This window comes from Diorhabda sublineata, chromosome 5, assembly GCF_026230105.1.
Source record: "Diorhabda sublineata isolate icDioSubl1.1 chromosome 5, icDioSubl1.1, whole genome shotgun sequence".
NCBI classification, from domain to species: Eukaryota; Metazoa; Arthropoda; class Insecta; order Coleoptera; family Chrysomelidae; genus Diorhabda; species Diorhabda sublineata.
Window position 1 is genome coordinate 13,210,947 of NC_079478.1, and position 22,955 is coordinate 13,233,901.

At 31.6% G+C, this 22,955-nt stretch overlaps 1 protein-coding gene across 3 annotated transcripts in view; it reads left to right on the plus strand.

The window, feature by feature from the left end:
- The window catches only part of LOC130444212 (uncharacterized), a 57,762-nt gene that overhangs the window by 22,968 nt on the left and 11,839 nt on the right, over window positions 1–22,955 (plus strand). For all 3 annotated transcript variants that reach the window (XM_056779270.1, XM_056779269.1, XM_056779271.1), the window contains exon 2: window positions 12,860–12,996. In XM_056779270.1, the coding sequence (XP_056635248.1) occupies window positions 12,860–12,996 (137 nt within the window). The remainder of the gene's footprint in view (window positions 1–12,859; window positions 12,997–22,955) is intronic.

Here is a 22,955-nt window from a genome sequence, read left to right on the forward strand (position 1 = left end):
GGGATTCTGTTACTTGTCTTGCGCCATTTTCTTGAAATTCTGATATCTATTGAAATTGCATATTGCACTCACCCGCTTCCAGTACGGTTTTAGTTGATCACGTTGAAATAACAAATCACACGTCGGCTTTATCCCACTATCGAGAAGTACTATCACAGGTTTTTGACCTAAATACCTCTACGGTAGCATCTTGTATTATATATTTTATCTAAGACCACCGTAGCGCCACGTCGGTCCATTGTTTTTATCGTTGTTATACTTACTTTAAAGGAATGTCCTCATATACAATAAAAATCATTTCTAAATCGATCTAATGTCCAATAAATTTTACATAGTGACATACCACACTTTTAACCGAGATCGTATCAATATGCCTAGTATTATCTGTCTCTATTAGCACTTTCGGTCTCCTGTTCCCGCTCTTCTCGCCCTCTTATAACTTCCACCGTAGGTAAATAATTCACTCGGTTTCTTGTCTATCAAAAACAATGAATTTTTATAATACTAAGGGGTTATATCATTTAGAAAAATTTTTCAATGTTATAACTTGAAATCTTGAAATTTTTCAAATTCCGGAGTACTTCTGTTTACTTCTTTTTGGTCCTGGTCCTAGGCCTATAATATCGATAGAATATTCTATAGCTGCGTGATTGTATAGGAAAAAAAGTTATACGGTAACAAATAATAACCTATCTAGACTCGTTACTTTTCCTTGTTTAAGCTCGTTATAATCATTCATCATCACGATTTCTCTATCCAGCTCGGTTCTACGCATTCTCAACCATGCGCAGTATATACAAAGTGTCTCGAACGAGAGAGAGAAAATGAATATTGTCGGCACCGTAACGTTGGGACTTTTTCCCATACCAACTGTTCATATAGGAGTATTACATATATGGTAATAATATACAAATTTGTATTACTTCCGCTCCGCAAGTAATATAAGACATAAAATGAGATTCATAGTCTACTGATATATTCTTGAATAAATAAGATCGATAATAAAGAAGAAAAATTATATAATAGAAACAGAAAAGTAATGAGGTATATTGACCGAAATAAAACTAGTTACCACCAAATACACTTGTATTTGGTTTGGCAAAAATATATTTCTAAACGTGGAATCCATTTATTAAGTAAAACTAAAGCCCTTTTTTAAGTATCTTGAAGAATATTTGATTTATACTAAAAATTAGTTCACAAAAGATTACAACACATATCAGGAAGATTTCATATAACTCATAACAAAGTCTAAATAAAGTACAATTTCCTATAAATAAAGATAAATCTTTTAAATCTCCTCGTAGTGAATGATTTCAAAAGTTCACCATAACAAATTCCGTGCAACATACGTTCAGTAACAATTATCATCAATTACACACTATTAAAAACTTCTCTACGATATAATGAACTAAATTTTCACCAGAAACAGTACAATTCAAATATCGAAGTGAAGTATTTATTACTCATTATCGTATTTATTTGTAAATTATTTATGTTATTGTGAGTTTATCATTAATTATTGCCTCACTTATGAACTTTTAGGAAAATTTTGGAAAATTTTAAGACAAACAAAGATGGGTATGTAGGAGTGCTTTTTATTTTGATGGCAGCTGAAGATCTATAACTTGACATATTTGATGTAATAGAAATTTTGAACAATCGGACGTTACTGTAAAAATATCTTAAATTACTTTACAATATCTAAATTTGAATACTATTCCAAGATTAAGAACTCCATGTACAAACTTTGATATTTATCAATAACGGTGCTATCAAAATTTACGATTTTATATTTACTCGCCTTGTTTATTCATAAACTTAACTGTGAAGTTTGAAAAACTAATAAAATGAAAATGTGAGACTGAATTATTCAACTGATTGATTGGGGTGTTATAGAGCTGTATGTTTTATTTGCAGTATCTGACCCCTAAGCCATGGCGTTTCTGTACAGTTATATCCCCTCCAGCATCTACTATTAAAGTTGACGATTTACCGATTTATTATAGTGAGCTATTATAACTCAGTTGTTTGTTGAGAGATACTGTTAATTCTTTATATCACAAGATCTTTATCTAATTGCTTTTTATCGATTAATATGATTATAGAACTTTCTTCTCCTTACGACGCCCTCTCGCTACGTAGGTTGGAGATCCAAATAGCTATCGTCGCACGAGAAACCGCAGCTCTGAAAATTTCTGTAAACGTATATCCGAGCCATCTGCGCGAGTCTTTCAGCCACCAATTTTGTCTATGACTGACCGAATCTCATACTACCCGCCTCTCATTATATGTCCTAGGAACTGCAACTTTCTCTCCTTGATTGTCGTGAGAAGTTTACCCATTTCCTGTAGGATCTCTATGTTTGTCTTATGTTCCGTCCAATATATCCGCAGCATTCGCCTGTAGGCGTACATTTCGAACGCATCAACTTTCTTCTCTGCGAAGCATTCTGGTCTAGAGTCTGGTCTGAGGTTACGGTTTGCCAGAATATTCCTTATGTTGTTCATAATTTTAGGCGCTTGCTCAATTCTTGCTCTGATTTCGAGTTTTGGATCGCATTGCTGGTTGACGAGCGTGCTCAGGTATCTTAGAGATGACACTTGTTCAATGATCTTTCCTTGATGTCTTAGGGCGGTGTTTCTCTGTATTTTTGAGAATATATTAGTTTGGTCTTAGACGTATTCATATAAAGGCCGAATTGCTCACTATATTCTACTCAAGAGATTGAAGTAACATCTGCGTAACGAAGATTGTTTATAATGTTTCCATTGATCTTTATGCCTGCAGTTGTATTCTCGAGGGTTTCGCTGAATACTGCCTCAGAGTAGAGGTTAAACCATAGGGGAGACAGTACACATCCTTGTCGCACGACTCTTCTTATTGCTATCTCTTCTGATGTGGAACCTTCGATTTTGATTGTTACTGTTGGGAGCCAGTAAAGTCCGATTATGATCTTTAGATCTTGTGCGTAGATCCCGGGTGATTTTAGGTTGTTGATCATTTTTTGATGTGAGACACAGTCAAAAGATTCTTATTTGTCAATAAAACATGCAAATACATCAGCATTCATGTCCCTACATCTCTTGAGTGAGCACATTCAAGGAGAGAAGAGCTTCCCTAGTTCCTATTCCATTTCTAAAGCAAAATCGCGAACGACGATCAACCAGGCGCTCACACTTTTTATATCTACGTGTATGAATGATCCGTAAGAATATCTTCAAAGCGTGGGACATGCAGTATTCGTCACATTGTGATGCATTGTTCTTCTTTAGAGGAGTGACAAAAGTGGATCTTAGCCAATCTGAGGGTATTTTTCCGACTCTGTACATTCGGTTAAATATTGTGGTAATAAGATTTAGACAACCCCCGTCCTCCGCAGCTGCGAGTTTAAAGGATTCCGCGTACACATTGTCAGGACTTTAATATTTCATAAATAGTTAAAATCGTTATCAAATAGTCCAAGTTATTTTTTTTGAAACATGCCCATAAACAATCTATAATTCATAGTAGCTAGGTGTTGTTTTTATAGTAAGCTATCAAGTCATTTTTTGAAGACATTAAATGGGATTTTTCTTCTCCTTATATAAACAGCCCACTTCAACATTGTTTTGAATTCTATGTAAGTAAACAATACTAAAAAGGTATCGATTGCACTTGACAATGGGTTGTAAGTCAACTAACCATCTTTGGGTGTTAATCATATATTTCATATATATAAAGTTCTTTTGTCGCGACGTGCCGATTGGACGCCCAATTTCAGGTATTGGGTTACCTCGGGCGCCATCTTTTTTATCACTCGTTTAGGACAGTGTCATTGAAGAAAATAAAATACTCCAGGCGCAAATATGCTAATGATGAAATCGCTGAATTTAGTTGAAGAGCTTTTAATTTTACGGAGCCGAAGAAGAGAATGGAGAGACCATGTTGACAGAATGCCAAATGAACGGTTAGCAAAAATTGCAAAGGAAAACAAACCAGACACAACTCGACCTCCTGGACGGCCACTATAAGGTGGTATGAAAGCTGGTCCTCAGCATCCCAACTATTCCTGGCGAACCCTTGATGAAAATACAGGACCTAGTCCTAACGTAAGAAGAAGAAGAAGTTTTTACTTGTTCTCCTGAATTGGTAACCTGGGTAATTGCTGTTGATGTTTCTCTCTAAGCTTTTCAAATACGGAGCCACAGAAGAAAGGGAAACAACAGTTTAACCGCCCTTTATTAAAACATAAAAAACTGTACATAAAGACATAGCAATATAAATAAACCAGCTGAGGAAAAAATTGGATAATTGAGTATTTTTAATATGGTTAAATACATAATTCCAAAAAACTAACTCTAGCAGTACAATCACAAGTAAGCCAACCTCAGCCTTATCTTTATTGATTTGTACAAACAGGTTCACTGTTGAAAAAGTACAACGTACAGAATTATTCGTAAATAAATTACTTCAATTTCTAGGTTCAATGTATATTGATGGAATTGTAGGCACTAAGTACTAATCCTTCGTTGTAACGTTTTTTGTTTATCAAAATATTGAAATACGACTTTTTCCTACTATTTTTTGACGTTATTGTCTTTCTATTAATGGCTACATCGTTTCCTTCATACACATGATATTTAGTCTCTTGTTTTAAATAGAGAATAAAAGAATAGTTAATTATGCATCAAGTGAGTAAAGTAATACTTTTTTCACGAGTAGGACGGTTTGACCACTAATAGAGACGCCGAATAGCGTCGAAAGTGTTTTTAGTCGAATTTTTCAAAGAAAACTTAGACTGTTACGGTAGGCATGACTAGAAGAAAAATGGGGGCACATCATTTTTCCCATATTTGAGATCTCCTGAACACGATTATGATCGTTTTTCGAATGTTCGAATGTTTGTAGTTTATATATATATATATATATATATATATATATATATATATATATATATATATATATATATATTATATATATATATATATATATATATATATATATATATATATATGGCTTTTTTGGCGGCGGATTGATGTTATTATATTAGAGTTTGGTTGGAAACAAATGAATATTTCGAGGGGTCGCAGTGCAAAAAACGTGGTTTTTGACCTTTGCTCACCTCTGCATGTCAAACGAAAAGCGACTGAAAAATGATATTTCACATGTAGGTTCAATTAGTTGCGAGATGATTTCCTATCTAAGGTCGAAACTTTCCATCTCCACCCCTCTAACTAGAGGGTTCGAACTTTGCATGCAAGTAGGGGTGATGTTGAAGAATTGTCTTTCTCAAGTTCAAAGTTTTCTTCTTCAGTTCTTCTAGCACAAAACGCCCGAAATCATTTTGATCGTTGTAATTGTTGAACTGGACCGCCTCCTATTTAATGAATAATACGAGTATGATCGTTCCTAGAGTGATTTTTTTCACTTCCCATTTTCGAAATTTCTTATCATTATGACAATTTTTTCTTTGTTGTCAATTGGAATTGAACAAGAGGGTTCGAGACCATCGGGTTTATTGAAATTATGAAGTTTCATTCGAGAGAGAGAGTTAACTTGTGAAATGAAAAGTTATTGGGGAATAGCAAATTTTCCATATAAAGAAATAAGATTGAGAATTGATATCATTTCCAAGAAATTCATTTTATGGAGAGATTTGTTTGTGTATTAGTTAAATTCTTCATTCGACGAAAAATTCGACTTTCGTGATGGAGCTCTGCTGCTCACGGCTTTTTTTGGATTAGGTAAATTCAGAGCGAGTGAATTTTTAAAAAGGTATTGATAGCTACAACTGGGGTTTCGCATTTTCCATTGTCTATTTCTGCAAAAAGAAATGATTTGTTTTGACATTTGTGGATCGTTGGTTTTTATATTTTTTATAAATGTTTACCAAGTTTAATCTATTGTCAGATATTTCACCAATAACAGTAAATCGACGTTGAACATGAGTTTTTGTCTGATAGTTAAAACAGTTCCGGTTTTATTAATATCGTTACACTTCATTTTATATAGTTCCTCCCTCCACAGAGCTCCTGTGATTCTGAATATTAAAGCAACAAATAATATCTAAGCTAACATTGTTCTCATACCTTATACATGAGATAATGATCGTTTGGAGCTTGCAACAGAAACTTATTAATTTCTTCACGGTTAAATGTTTTAGATTTTTTTGGGTCTATAGCCAACTGATTTATTTTTCAAATATGCAATGACTATCGAGTATTCACTGATATCTACCTGGTTATGGACCATTAGGATGTCTTTCAGTTTCAAATAAGTCGACCAAAGAGTTGAAGACTTCCACATTTTGAATTTATTTTCAAAGTACATTCTTTCTGTGAAGTTGTTTATGCCTTTTTCAGTACACTACTCCATGAAAGAATTATATTCCTTTAGATACTGTTTCCTGGATTTCTCAGGGAGAAGATTCGTAGTCGCTGTAATTTCCGATTCAACATCTTCTGGTGTTCATTTAAACTTTCTCCACCATTACTCTCCATTACTAATAATAATACTACACTCCTTTTAATTAGACACAAAGCGGATTTTCTTGAACGAATATCAAAAAATAAAAGTGTGACAGTTTATGGGAAAAACGAATTGACATGAGCAAGAAAGCGTCCACAACCCACTAATTTTATAAAAAAAAATTATAATTGCGTTAAAAAATGACACGTTACGGCACTTTTTTAACGCAAAAACGTGAAAAAATATACCGCTACGATACTACTACGCTTTTTGACCGATTCAGAAATTACATTCTTTATGAATGCAAATTAATGAAAAAAACTTGAATATTATAACTGACGTAGAAAAATTAATTTATGTACATCCTTTGTGACGCTTATAATTTCAACTAGTCATATACTCAACGTACCTGTATGAATGCTTGTTCTAACAAATGGTTTAAGTCATACGAGGGTGGTTCCTGAAGAGCCGAACCCAATAAAGAAAATAAAAACTTTGAAAATTCAATTTTTTCATTTTCCCCAGCGATTTTCAATAAATTTTATAGCATTTTCATAATAAGACCTGCTCAAAATAACTATAAATTGCCGAGAACACATCGATAAGTGGTAAATATTTGACCACTGAGCCATTTTTCAAGTTTGAAACATTACATAATCCTATATAGCTAAATTTAGGGTTTATCAAAATTCAATTAATTATATTTTTGCCATTTCAAAAATGGAATTGTGTTGTCTCTATTACACAACGCCTTGGTATAATACTCCATAGGTAAATAATCCATTTCAATGAAAATTATTTCCTAAAAACATCTAGGATGTGAAATGATGGATCCATATTTCATCCATAATTATGAAACGGTGCGATTTATTGCTGTGAAACTTTACTAAAACACTCATTCAAAACATCTTCTTGTCTCTGCTTTCGCTCGAGTGGGAACAAACGCAATACTCCATTTGCACGCAACTTTTTTGTGTACAAATTTGGAAATAATACACGAACTATTGCTAATACTTTTTTTAGAGTATACTATGTGTGCCAAATTGAACACTTTCCCACTTTCTTATATCTTTACAGCTCGATTAAACTCACAGCTTTTATATTATTTGAGCTGAGACATTTCAAATAAAATTATTGTATTATAATATAAAGATGGGCAGTTTTTTCTATTTTTATTGTTAACCCACTTATCCACCCACTTATTCTGCTAGTTTCAGTGCTTACATTAAATTTTCCATTCAAATCTTCACTTTTAAACAACCAATTGATTCGAAATTTTGCGTACTTTCTAGCTTTTGATGACATTTGCGGATTCATTAAGAAAATTTGTGAAGTATTTGATTTTATCAAGTCAATTTATCTATTATTTTCAATTAAATTAACTCTATTTTGCAAATGTCATAACGATTTTTTAATAAATAAATCATTTATATGAGCATTTTGCCAATTGAGAAATCGAATGTAAAATAGCTTTGATAGTTCAATGGTTCATAAACGCGATTTATAATCGTCTAATTGATAGGTTAAATCTCATAAAGTATCTTAATAAAAAAGTCAAAAAACATGGAAATTTAGAATAATAATAATGAATAATATTTAATTCTAATTAATTCACCCTACACGTCATATTTAAACTGGCATTTATATATTAAACAAAAAATGAAGCATGTTTCATTCAGTTCATATTTGGATTTCCTAGATTTTTCAATACCATGTGCTTCCTGATTTTCCGAGAACTTACATAACTATCACATAATAATTTATATTTAGAATTTCTTTAGTAAACCACATTATGAAAAATTATACGAAGAACTTTTATTCAATATTAAAATCTACAATTCAAAATCGATAATGTATACATTTCTTCGACATCTTATATAGAGGTACGTTCATTTACTTCAATGAATTTGTCATTAAAAAACTAATTATACTCCTTAATTTTGTATATAGGGTGTTCCGTGACTTGATGCAAAAAATTCGGGAATGAGTAGATGACGTGAAAATATAACTGTGACGTTAAAGTAAAGCGTAATCAGAACTTATTATTTCGGTATATTTTCTAAATTGTACATTATGACGTATTGGACGGAATGAATAATTCTACACTACTTTCTGACGACCAGGGGCGACTCATGCCCAATGGTTAACAATCTGTAACTTTTACAGGGACAACCTGTACAATTTAGAGATAGCAAAAATGAATTTTTCAATAGATTTTTTAACAAAAAGGTACTTTTTGTTTAACTCGATAAAATTTTGGGTTTAGGAGATATGTAGATTTCTAGATCGTTGTACATAAAAAGGAAACCGTTTGCTATAAAGAGACATTCGGAAGAAAATTATCATAAATTGTAATTCTTTATTGAAAATACTTATAAGAGGTAATAAAACACAATCGAAAATTTCTTGGAGAATTAATGAATAAATAAATATTTTTACTACATACTATCGAAGACCATATAATAATAATTATTAAAATAATAATTAAAATATAAAAAATAACTTTTTTCCTAATTGGTGGATTGGTCGCAGAGATCCATTTGCATTGACACCACGTTCCCCTAAATTAAATACAATGGATTCTTTTTTTCGGGGTATATTAAAAACTTGCAAGTATTTTCCATAAATAATTACAATTTCTGATAATTTTGTAATTACCTCTTTAGGGCAAACCAATTCCTTGGCATGTACATCGATCCACAAATCTATATATCTTCTAAACCATAAATTTCATGGAGTTAAACAAAAAGCACCTTTTTTGTAAAAATCGATTGAAAAATTAACTTTTGTTATATTTAGATTGTACAAGGTATCCCATTAAAAGTTACGGATTGTTAACCATTGGACATGAGCCGCTCCTTGCCTGCAGATAGAGAGATAAGCTTTATTCTCACTAGAAAATGTTTATGAACACAGCTACATAATTTTATATTACATAATATGAAAATACAAAATAATCATTGAATTCAATAGTAGTAATTATAATGTATATAATTTCTTACATCACAAATTGAATTATGCCAGTCTCTAGAGTCTATGGTAAATTGTAGAATTAAGCCACAGAATAATAAGATATTTCAAGCAGAAATGCCTTTGTCAAACCTAGAAACTTTAAACGTTTTTGCCATTTTTATTTCAGAAAATTGCATAATTGAATTAAAGATAATGGAATTTTTCGCCAGATCAGAAGAAATTTCCAACTTCTTTCTTCTAATAGGGTAGGTATGCATGGGTCTCTCAGTTGAGTTGTGAAAGTGTTTGCGAACCAAACAAACAGATTCTAAAATGAAGAGAACGGGGAGAGTTAGAATATTGTCTTTTTTTAAAATAGAAGACCCCCAGAAAGGCAAACCATACCGAAGATGCGACTCGAACAACGAGTAGTAAATTGTTAAAGCAGTACGAGAATCGAGCTGTTCAGACACAGATTTCATGGCAAAGCAAGCAGAGGTTAATTTTTTTGTCAGGTAGATAGTAGTGAAGAATTATTTATTCCGTCAAACACACTACAAGGACATACGTAACCATCCATTAAAAATTCATAATGTTCGAATGTACAATTTAGAAAATATACTTGAATATAAGTTTTGATTCCGCAACTTTAAAGGACTATAACTCAGAAATGAGGGTTCGTATGAGAAAATATGTCACAGCATTATTTTCACGTCATCTACCACGTCCCGAATTTTTTGCATCAAGTCTCGGAACACTCTGCATAATGTCAAGGAAGACTTGAGCATCTGATAGCAATGCAACCGATGAAATAATTATTGGTAATTCAGTTAAGAATATAACATAAATCAAGTCTATGATATATGTAAATTTATTTCTAGTTAGATATAATATGCGAAGTTTCTCTGAAGAGCCATGATCATAAGAAAATTAAAATCACTTAGAACCTCAGTGTGAATCAATAATTCCGAGATGACGTGGATATTCGATTCTTTTGAATTGATAAACAACTATTTCAGTCTATGCAAGTTATTAACCAATTTGAAAGAATTCTGAATGTTTTGTTCCGTTTTGTGGAAATATACTAATTGTATTTGCTAATAATATAATTATAGACGTTCTATTCTTACTTGAAGAGGCAAAAAATACGAAAGAACTAAAAACTCACAAAGTATTCTGTTTCCTTCACCAAAGATAAAATAATTAAGTTGTATTATAATATACACAAATATTTTAATACAATTTTGGAAATGATGACAGATATTGAAGCTTCACAAATTGAAAAAAAAGTGTTTTTTATGCGCGGCACTTTCTTTGATTATAAAGCAATGAAATGATGATGAGAACACTGATTCAAATTTCAATTTTAACATGATTTTTTTCTCCATCAACAATATTTATTATAGTAGAAATTAGAATTCGAATAAATCGCATTCACCTTTTATTCAACGAATTACATATATATATACTATATTTTTATATATATATAACATGGTATTTATAGAAAACTAAGTGCCATTCCAATTTAATACCATGTTATTGAGCTTATAAGAAAGTTCAAATATCATATACCTGAGTTAGGAGTCACTACGTCATTTTCTCTTTATAGGCTCAATTATTCACTCTAGCAGCTGCTCCAAACTGTTCCACGACGTCTTTGGGGTCTTGAGTAGGACAAAATTACCAATGTCTTCCATCTTTGGATGAATTTGTGGCTTGCAGGGTTTTATATGTTCGATCTTCTTTTTTCTGCTGCAGTATCTTGAGCATTCGAATCTGATATCATTTTCTCGAACTTCTTGATTTTCTCATCTATCGTTGTCATCTTATTCTCGATATCCGATTTGATTTTCTTGTTTAGTTATCACCTTATTTACGATAAACGATTTAGATATGACATTTTATTTTCAACATCAACGGTAATGTCAATTTTCAATGAGAAAACATTCACAGAAATATCGTTTTTCATAGTCCAAATACATAGTCTTAGTTATGGTCGAAATATCGTCTATATTAACAGAAATATCTTTCTTTATACGATAAATGTTGGCCTTCATAGTCGAAATCTTCTTTCTTAGCAGAAATCGACGAGATTAAGCCTTCCAGTGCCACTTTGAATCTCTCACTCTTCTTGCCGAACGTTCCCAACTTGCGATTTTCCAATTCTGCTTTCAGTCGCGTAATTTTACTCTCTTAGCTAATTTCTCTTAAATTTTTATTTATATTAACCCTGAAACCAATTTCTTGTTCTTATTTTTTCAAACAATTTTTGATCACAAAACCGTATAGTGAATTTATACACACGGTGTATCTTACTCACGTCATTCATTTTACACTAACACTTACACTATTCATCAACACTTGTCGCTAAACTATACACTAACACTTATCTCATTTATTTGAATACACTGTTTCCGTAAACAAACAAAAAAACCTTCTTGGAAAATAGCTTTAGAAAAAGAGTCACAAAATAAATGTATACAAATCACAAAAAAATAGCCGCCATTATAACAACGATTGGCAGCCTATTCACCAAACTTTAGCTCTGATTAACATATTAGAACAGGACCGGCTTCACGGTCTATATCAGTTAACAAATTCGTAACAGTATTAAAGATTTTTTTAGATAAGTAATAGAATATTTTGTATTAGTCTAGATTATCATTTAAATTTTTTTATTAATTTGTTAGTTCTTAATTTTGAGCACTGCAGCGTTGATGCACTAGCTCCCCTAGTACTGTATATCAAATATAGGTTTATTATAATAGAAAAATGTACATAATACCAATGATTTGAAGTATAAACAAAACTTTTTTTAATAAATTGAATCCTTTCAACTGCTAATAACTTTGACAAGAATATTTCTCTCTCTACATCAAAGACATATAAGTTTATACAAGAACGGAAATAGTTCAATATTTATTAATTTTTGTTTGAATTGTTATAGTTTACATTAGATTATTTTCAAAGCGATAGATTAAAAAATGTGTTTCAAACGAATCCACACTGTTTTTAACATATTTTTGTAACTTCAAAATTAGATAACTCAGTATCGAACGATCAATACTAATGTAATGTTCTTCTTATTTATTTAAAGAGTTTTAATTTACAAAACGGTGGAATTAATTTATACACACCGTGTATCTCACTTACATAATTTATTTATAAACTTACACTAAACACTTATTATCTAATTTATTTAAAGTCGCCGTCTAGCTTACTTTTTGCTATTCAGATGTGTTCACTATGACATCAAACTATTTACTGACTCTCCTTTTGCTAGAGACTTTTTAAAAATTGAATTAGATTTGAGTCTCAATGTATTGCCGTCTGCAAGAGCCTGAATCTAAAAAATTTTCTAATTGCCCAAACTGTTGCCCACCCTCGTGCGTTCTTGATACTGGCGGAGAGGTTTCTTGCTTATGAGTTTTTATTCACGAAATACCGTTTGTTTCAGTTATTCCATATGCGAAGCAGATCACTGTCGGAGGGTGAAACAAGGAAATTGAACAAAGATGATTCAAAATTTGAAGTGTTTCCCAGTCTACCCAACTCAGTTTTAGACACATTAGGACTCCGAGGAGATGAACCGAAGTAAGATATTCGATAATAATTATTATGGTTTTATTAATAGAAGTCAAAGACCCAATTATTGGACTGTCGAGTATATTAAAATTCTACATGAACTAGAGTCTCAAACTCGAATGGCATTCGGTAGTTTCTTCAACAAATTTACAATGGAAGCAAAAGCCTATTTTGTTCATAGTTTCTCTCGTTAAAGTGTGAGATTTTTTATATCAAAGAAGTATCGAAATAAAGTCAACACACCTTACATAAGAATCAATTATCCAACCAATGCTCAAATTTCTCCCTCAATGGAATCACACAGTGAGACCTGCATCTTTCTAGTTGTGATTTTATAAACGGAGAAAAACCAAATTCGTGTGATGCCAAGTTAAACTAAAAGGGGATGGGTAAATACTTGGATTGCAGGTTCATGAAAAAAATTGTAGCGTTATATGACAAATTTTTCGATATGTAGTTATCATGAACGATTTTTCAACGCTCTTAATAAGTATGGCACCCAAACTACTTACAGCACTGTTTGCTACCGATTCAAAGTCTTTTTTTGCACCATAAAATTGCTCGTATATAGCTAAGCAGCCTATAGAATCAAAAATAACGAATTCAACATTAGTAATGAGCTATAGCGAGACAATCTTCTATATTCTCGACACTAAAATAAACCTCTGCTGGGTACCTGGACATTATGAAGTGGAAAAGAACACTCCAACTACAGATGGAATTGTTATATGGTGCTATTGACATAGCCAAACATCAAGATATGTGGTCAATCAGAAGTAATTGCGAGATATCTAGAGCGACTTGAGGAAACACTAAATCTAGAAGACTATTGTGGTGATCACTGGACTGTTGAATACTGTTGGCACAAACAAACAACTAGAGTGTAACAGAGAATAAAAGTCGACCGAGCAACTGCTCTGCCAGAGCTTACCTAGACGGAATAACGACGTTGGGAGACTCGAAGAAAAAGTAGAATTAGAAATAGAAGAAGTATAAAACTTGATTCTAAATTGGAAATGCTCCAAAAGAAGCTATAAAAGAGAAAAGGTGGGACAATGTTTAGATAGTTGACTAAGTTTTCAGATTATAGAAAAGTAAACTACATATTTCTGAAGAACGAATCATGTAAGTGACTGGGGATTTCAAAAAAATCACAAGGGGACAAATCGGTCACTGTAGCTCACTCCTGATTGAGATAAAGCGTTCTAGAACGTGTTTCCTCAAAACACTCCATTTCGCTCAAACACTACTGTAACTTCAGGTGAATGCAAATATCTTTCATGTAATTCTTAAGGATTGGTATTAGCCTAGTAACTCACGTTTATTGTTTTATGAAAAAATAGATAATACTAAATTGCTATTTTAAAATTTATTTAATTAAAAAGAACTGTTTACATCACATCAAGTTTATCAATTTTTTTGTGATAACAAGGCAAACAGAAATATCACCACTTTTTTAAACCTGGTTTTTTGATACTTTGTTCTGATAACATCTTCTACAGTTCTTTCTAATTCTATGGAAATGACCTTCTTTTTTGACGAATCTGTGTGTTTGTAGAGACCTCCATCGGACTGATTTTGAACTTTCCGTTTGCACTTCTACGAAGACTTCCTTCTTTAGCAGTAGCCCTCGTACAATTCCTTCCTTAAACTCGATAATGGACATTTTTGTTTGAAGAATATTGTTGAAAATTAGCGTTAACTGACGTTCTAATAATAATTTCATTCGCTAATTTGTGATACTATTTCACAGTACATCGCAAACTAGATGAATACGACGTTATGTGATAGTTTTATCTTTATTGTACCCAATGACCATTTAAATACCACTTTTTTCTTATTTACTTAGTTTTCTGAATAGGGTGAACAACACAAAAGAACTAATCTAACTAAGTTAAAAATATCTATCAAAGAAAAAAATTGTTATTCTATGATTTAGTGAAAATGGTTCCTAATGATTATAAAAATTCATTACATTGTTTTTTAACTGCTGAATGTAGCTTTTAAGCGGAAAAAAAATGTTTGAACCACAGGGAAATATTAAGAGAAATAGCTTGGTCGTCAAAATGTTAAGGTATTGCTTTTATATATATATATATATATATATATATATATATATATATATATATATATATATATTTTAATTATTCATTGTATTTTAGCAATGTTCATAATGATATGGATCAGTCAATTATATCAGTAGTTGACAGAATAGCAGTGAAATAAAATGTAAACTGATAAGATTACATTTAGAAAGTTCAAGGAAACATTAACATAACTATATCCAAGTAAACGATAAAATAACAAAATGTTCTTATCTAATCCTTATACCTAATTGAGTAAGTAATTCCCCAAATAATTCAAATATTAAAGTTTTTCAGTTAATTTTAAAATATAATATTCTAAAGATGCAAACATATAATATACTCTACTACGAAAAATAGTCCGCCAATTATTTATTCATTATTTAGACTTTTATTTCACACTAACTTAGATTCCCAATTGTTGTGAAAATATAGTTTCTAATTGGACCAATTTTGCAGCTGTTAGCCTTTATCAAGTACAGTATAGTCGTATCATCTCCAGAATATGCACCATTTGGGTAACAGAGAAGTTTGTATTTGAAGTCCATGCATACATACATAACATGCAAAATATACCTGAAGCATACGAGGTGTATGAGAAAATGGGAAAGCTTTTATTTTTTTCAAAGAACAATAACATTCTTTTTAAAGTAGTCATAATGAGCAGCTTCCCGCTGGAGAAGACGTTGCTCCCACTCTTGGTAGAGGCGCTGGAAGTCTTCAGCTGCCGTGACTCTCAATCGATCAGTTACAGTGTTTTGACTACTCTCCAGTGCTTCTAAACGACATTCTCTTATGATATATTTAAATTTGGGAAAAATAAAAAATGTTTAATCAGCTAAAAACATTAATTTACACATTATATATATATATATATATATATATATATATATATATATATATATATATATATATTATACAAAGAACGGAAGACCCATCGTAGATTCTTAAAATGTCATTATTTTGGATTTCCTATTGCCAACCAAGATAAAAAGTGAGTACCACATGTGTTTTGTGGAAGTTGTAAAATTGTATATACTGAGTTTCATGTTTTACTTAGCCAATTTTGTTTTCGAAAGATCTGCCGTATCCAATTTGTCCTGGTAATTCTATTCAAAATATATTCGAAGATGGCAATGAAAGTTTATATTTTTTCAAAAAAATTTACATTTTTACTTTACATTTAACACGTTGAGCCCCAACCGAAATTGATAAACTTTCCCCTGGGCTCAAATTTTTTTTGTGTGTTTTTACACTTTGTTTGGGGTTTGGATCCAAGAAAAAGTAAAGAAAAAAATTATTTGAAATAAGAAGTGCGAAAAGATTATGTTCTTTCTATGCGGTTCATAGGCCCGCTATGTGCCCGAGGGAAATTTTACCGTTAAAACTATCCCTAAGGCTCAGAGCGGTCCTGTGGATCGCACTAAAAAACATCAATTTTTGGACTATTTATTCAAATGAAATAATTTTTTGAAGGTACACCCTACTTGCAGTATGGAAAAACAAAAAATTCTGTTAGTTTTTTTTATCCTTTGAACGATGATTTATGCTTTTATGTAAAGTGTACAAAAATATACGATGTGTTTTGAAAAATATTATATGAGATCAAAAATATTGCTTCTAATAAGACAACACTCATTTATACCTGAGCTCCCTTTTTCAACGTTTGGTGAAATTATTTTGAATTATGACCTCTCGGAAGAAAAAAAAAGAAGAATATATCGATTACTAACTTTCAAATTAGTGTAGCAAAGCTGTTACTGAAGAAAGAAACTACGGATGTTGCTGACCAAGAGACGCCTAAACAAAAAAAACCATTGCCTAGTGAAGAAAGAAGGTTACTTTTTACAGTTTTGTTTTGGAAAACCACATTATTATGTTCCGCGTTTGCAGAAAAACATAAATAATTATGATTGTAACAACAATTTATTTCTGTTGCATTTATTTTATAATAAAAGTCCAATTTTTTTAATTTGTCATTTCTTTATCCCTTATAAACAAAATATACCAAAAATAGGACCCCATCGGGCTCACCGTGTTAATTATCAAGCTAAATAAACTGATATCATTTACAACTATCAGAATTTAGAGCCGTCCTTATTGGATCTTATTTACAACAGTGGAATTGGTTAATATCGCATACGACATTTTCCCAGAAACTAAAGTTTATTCTTTTTCAAGCAATGAATCGAATTCATAATAAAACAGAAAAGCGTTTATTCCACAGACTATATTCAGATGAATCACTACAATGTTGTTATTAGAAATTTGACATCTACAGGGGTCTGAACCTGAACTACTAATATGACATCCTTCATAAAATAGTGGGAAATTCAAATTTTAATAATGGCGCGTAATTTAAATTATTTGAAGATAGTTGATACTGCTACCTCAGAACTAATAAACTTTAAAATTATTTTGTTTACAATATTTGAGAACTATCATCTAAAAAAAACAAATGGAAATTTATTAGTTGTAATTTGATTAGGATAAATATAGTTATTGTAGGAGCAACTATCATACCGCGCAAGCGCAGCGAATTCGTTGCGAACGCGCAAACAGATAGCTGCGAATAACACCATTTTGTATTGTATACTTATTTAATGTTGAAAACATACTTTATAGTAATTACAAGCCTTTCTTCATGTGTCACTGATAACCATGAACGTGTGTCTTCATGACTTTAGTCAGTTTGTATCAGATGCAACAACTCATAAAATGTAGGTCTTGACATTCGATTAATTGATAATCGGTCCTCCCAAATTCGTCGATGATTTCGTTCTCGTTTCCGGTGTCTTCGATGTAACAAAGCCAACGGTAGTGTTTCCTCCTCGGTGCGCTACAAGCACGCGACGAAAACATTGCATTTCTGCCACGCGTCCGCGACGTCCTCGCGGCGCAACTTCGGCATGTTCGCGACGCATTTAATGCGCGCTCGTCCGCCCCGCAGCATTACACGCATTACATTAATAAGTTTGCAATGTTATTATACATTTATTGAATGTCATTTTCAAAAATTAACAACAACTAACACTATACATAATCAAAAGGACACGAAAACACGAACACAACACAACGATAATGAATGATCAAGAAAAACTATACAATGTATAACAAAAGTTTTGTGTCAAATTCGGCAACTTGATATCTATAGGCAGATTAAATCTTGGATCATCAATGTGAAACGTCTATAAAATAGGTGATTCGTGGTTTATTGTATAAGTATGAACAACATTAGTAGAAAGTGTACACAGACCTCAAAATCATCGGTTTGCCGAATACCCTTGTTTCCTTTGTCTGCGAAACAGTTCAGAAGGGGCCAGAGAGCGAGTACGCTCTGGACAAAGTTAAGTCGTTGGTAGATCCAAAAAACACTATTCTATACTCTTTCGAAATTGAGCTGTGATTTATAGAAAACTTTATAAAGGCCTTAAACAAGAATATGAATTCCGATATTTGCAAACAATATTATTAAATATTACAAAAAATATTTTTTAAACCACCATAGATCCATGAAGTTGTTGTCTATGCTGGATTCGAAAGACTCTTATTTATTAATTAAAATTCTGCTTAGAAGTTAATCAAACAGGTTGTCGAAGAGTTTTAAGGAAATAAAAAAATTGAAAATTATGAAGACTTTGTAGCTAATACGGAATAAATATGGTATTGAAGATTCAATGATTTAAATGACCCAAAACATTATAAAAAGGATACCAAAATTTGTTATTCTTAGTAATTTTGTTATTATCCATACTAATTTAATAAAATATTTCTAGAACCAGAATATTTTTATTATTCTTTTTGTCTAACTAATAAACTGAATAAACAATAATTAAGTTTCAGTTTGAGTATAAAAACTATGTAAACTGGTGTAATTATTCACTCATTACTTTTAGCGCACACTATATAATTAAATTATCAAACAAATGATGGCAATTTAAAAAAAGACATTTTTGAATTTTCAATCAGTCATAATTCATGCATGAATTTCTAAGCTAAACCATTTACAATATATTTTTAAACATGAAATTCCCTACAAAATTGTTTTCAAACAATATATAAACGTGTGAAGGACGTTCTACTATTCGGATCCTCTACTAATACCGAGTAGTAGTCCCATTCATATTCACAACGTGAATATAAGATCAGTAATGAGTCAATGTATTGACCCATGACCAACAGTTTATGTAAATTTTAAATAAATTTCCATTACAACTATATTGTATAAAAGATCAGAAAAATTTTGAATATAATTGACATTTTCGAAGTCGTATCGAGGTTACTTCACAATAATAACAATAATAATTTGCTCACATAGTATTTTTGTTTGTTTGAAAACAGAGAACAGATAAGCGATGTCAAGGAAGTCATATCCATTTCATAAACATGATAGGAGCATCCTAAATCATTTACAAGAAATATTTTAAATGTTTCCGAAAATTAAGAATGTGTCTTGAATCTACCCAGAGTCAAAAATAAATTGAATAGGCTTGCTAGATTTTTAAGATGCGCAGCCGGGAAACTGGAATGTCCCCGTAATGCTAATAATAAAAGGTTATTAATTAGAAACCTGAACTAGACCCTTAGAATATCGTTGTGTAATTAATTTTGTTTTAATCCTTATCAGCATAATGTTGGATTTGAAAAAAAAATGTTATAGCACCTTTAATAAATACATTAAACCTAAATACTCCTCTAGGATGTCCTGAAGACATCAACAGGAATCAAAGACAAAATATTAAATAAAAAAGATAAACTTCATTATCTTGTTACTTCTTAATACGCTTATACTAGCTTGGTACGTATGTGTAACGAAATCTTCGACGTAGTTCTTTAGCACTTGATAACGTCGGATATTTTTGAAATTTCGCACACATTATTAAAGACCGATAAAAATACAAATCATAAATTCGTGCTCTGATTCTAATTTCATCGCCTTCCCATGTAGAAGCCCCCAGACTTGAACGTCGGAGCTCAGCTTAGACCAACTATGGGAAACCCGGCCTTGGAAAACCACTAATGGCCCAAGCAGAGGGGTGGGTGGTGGCCCACACCGCCCACGGCCTCGCGGTGCTAAAGGCCTCGCGCCTCACAGCCGAAAATAAATTTAAAAACGTATGGAAAATCAAAAAGTACAGGCCACAAGGTTTTTCTTATTATAGAGTATCTTGTAGATACTCGCGCCAAGCTAACTACCGCAAGACTACTAAATATTTGAATAATCTTCTGTAACGTCATTAGAAAATCTTTGGATCCCAATATCTCCGTAATTACTGTATATTGTGTGCTCATATTTTACAGGTAATTAATATCGAAAATAAGCTTTCGATAGACCGTAAAAAATTTCTCTGTAGTATTAGCAAAGATTAATTACCAAGATAGTTACAATCATTAAGGAGATCAGTAAAATCAAAAGTAGAAAATTTTTGTTTCTTCAATTATTTCTTTTTTTTTCATTTTTGTTTGACGTTGAATATGAAATGAATAAAAACCTTTTTAATAAGTGATTTTTTATTTTATATTCCCTTCTTCTTGCACCATCAGAGGGCCTCGCGAAATGTATCTTGCCCACATTAAGTTAAGGTCTTGCGCCGCCACTCGTCCCAAGCTTGGTTGAAGTCTGGGTAACCCGACCTCGGCCATCCTATAATCATCCAGACTTGGGAGAACTCTGAATAACTATATATAAAGTTTTGTTCTAATAACTTATCCATAATAAATATCTTAACATGAAAAGTAATAATCTTTAATGAATAAAATTCTTTTAGGCATAAAAAACAATAAAAAATAGAATAATAAAAAATAGTATAATTTCTTCATATTTTTAATTATTTAACTAAAATTTTTATGTACATTAATAGAAATTTGTCATGAATCTATAATTTTATTAACAATATATTGAAAATCTATTTTTAATTTTTAACAACCAGCCTGGCCCAGGGATGCAGGCCAGTCTTCGGTTTATTGTTATCATCCCAGAGTCCCACCAAGTCTGGGCGAATAATGGCTTCCAATCTAGGGCCAAAGATATACATACTTGGTCCAACTCTAAGCCTATACTGGGTGCATCCTAAAATCCTATATGAGCTAGGTGTAAACATGCTAACTCACTTCAAAAAGTAGTTAGTCTATATATTTAGCAAAATTTTAAATAAAAACGTACAAATTAAGGATAAATATTGATATTCTACTCTTTTATAAACTAATTTTGTAACTAAGCAGGTTTTTTGACGTATTTTGAATCTCCCATTAGACTTGGCAGGAATTGTGGGAAATAAATGCTGAGTAAATAATTCAAATAAACGAATACAAGAGAAAACAAATAACTAATCGCAAACAAACCATAGACTTTTATTCTTTTACTTAAAAGCAACTAAAATAACTAAGTAGAAATTACAAAAAACCAGGAAAGTCCAAAAATTGTTATAAGTAGTTTCAAGAAAGGTTTCTTACTCCCAAGATAACGAACTTTTACATATTTTAAAAAAAATTTTTCATTCAAAAATCTCACAAACAAACACAGATATCAAATGTACTTTGTTCATTAATGATCACGAGTTATTTAAACAAATCGAAATAAACAAAATTATTAAAATCACGAAGTGAAAGCAACAAAAATAGGTACAAGTGAATTTAACACATTTTCATACGCTCTTTTTCTTTCGAATGGTTATTTTAGACCAAAAATGGATTTAGCAGTTTTATACTTTGCGGCGACGATTCATACTCGATAAAAACACGGTATTTCCAGAAGAAATTTGAGAACCACTCATCCAAGAAAGGTAGCAAACGCGCAATGTACCTACTTATTGAATAAATTAACTTTGAATACGAATAAATAATATTTCAAAAATTCAATAGCAAACCAAACTAAAAATTATATTATATAAAAATACTCCTACCCAAAACTCGAACCTATTGATTAGGCAATTATTCATAGAATTTATAATGCAACCAATTATATCTTGCCTCCCTTAAAGGCTTCCAAATCACTCTCATATGATCTCTTCATAAATCCAGTCCTACAGAAGCTTTCCCTCTTCTTCAACTTTCACGTTTTCTCCAATTTTTAAAACTAGAAAATCATTCACTTTTCAATTTATTATTAGTACAGTTGATAGTGAATTATTATTAAATAATAATGAATTAATGGATTATTTAATTTAAGATATCTTTTCCAAAAAAAACAAGTAAACATAAAACTCAAAGTTAGGGTAAACTAAGAACATCACAATGCCCTACCTTTTTAATTTTATTAACAAACAGGCGTACGCCATTTAACGTTGCGGTTAGTAGTAAATGTAGTAGAAATTAAAAATAATGATCAATAATGGAAGAAGTTGATTATTAGTAAACACTCTATGTTCTGAAAAAAATTGAGTTCATAGTAATAGAGCTGAATTGACTATTGGAGATACGTGGCGAGCGATAGAAGTCAAGCCATGTCGGCGGTGATCTTGGTGTGAACTAAACATCGTTGTCATTTCCAGCTATCATGGCCTTTCGACAATCAGATTGGAAATGCCATGTGGAAATTGTTTCTCTGAGCTATCAAATGGTGAAAATAGCAGATTTTCAACTTCTGGGTAATCATTGAACTATTTTTAGAAGATTCTGGAGAAGTTCCCAAATCCTCTATGTTCAGAAACATCGCAAAAGTGAATATAAAATTGAGTTCATACTAATAGAGCTGAATTGACTATTGGAAATACGTGGCGAGCGATAGAAGTCAAGCTATGATGGCCTTTTGACTATCAGATTGGAAATGCCATATGAAAATTGTTTTTCTGAGCTATCAAATGGTGAAAAAAGCAGATTTTCACCTTCTGGGTAACTATTGAACTATGTTTAGAATATTCTCGAAGAAATTTATTATTGCCAAAC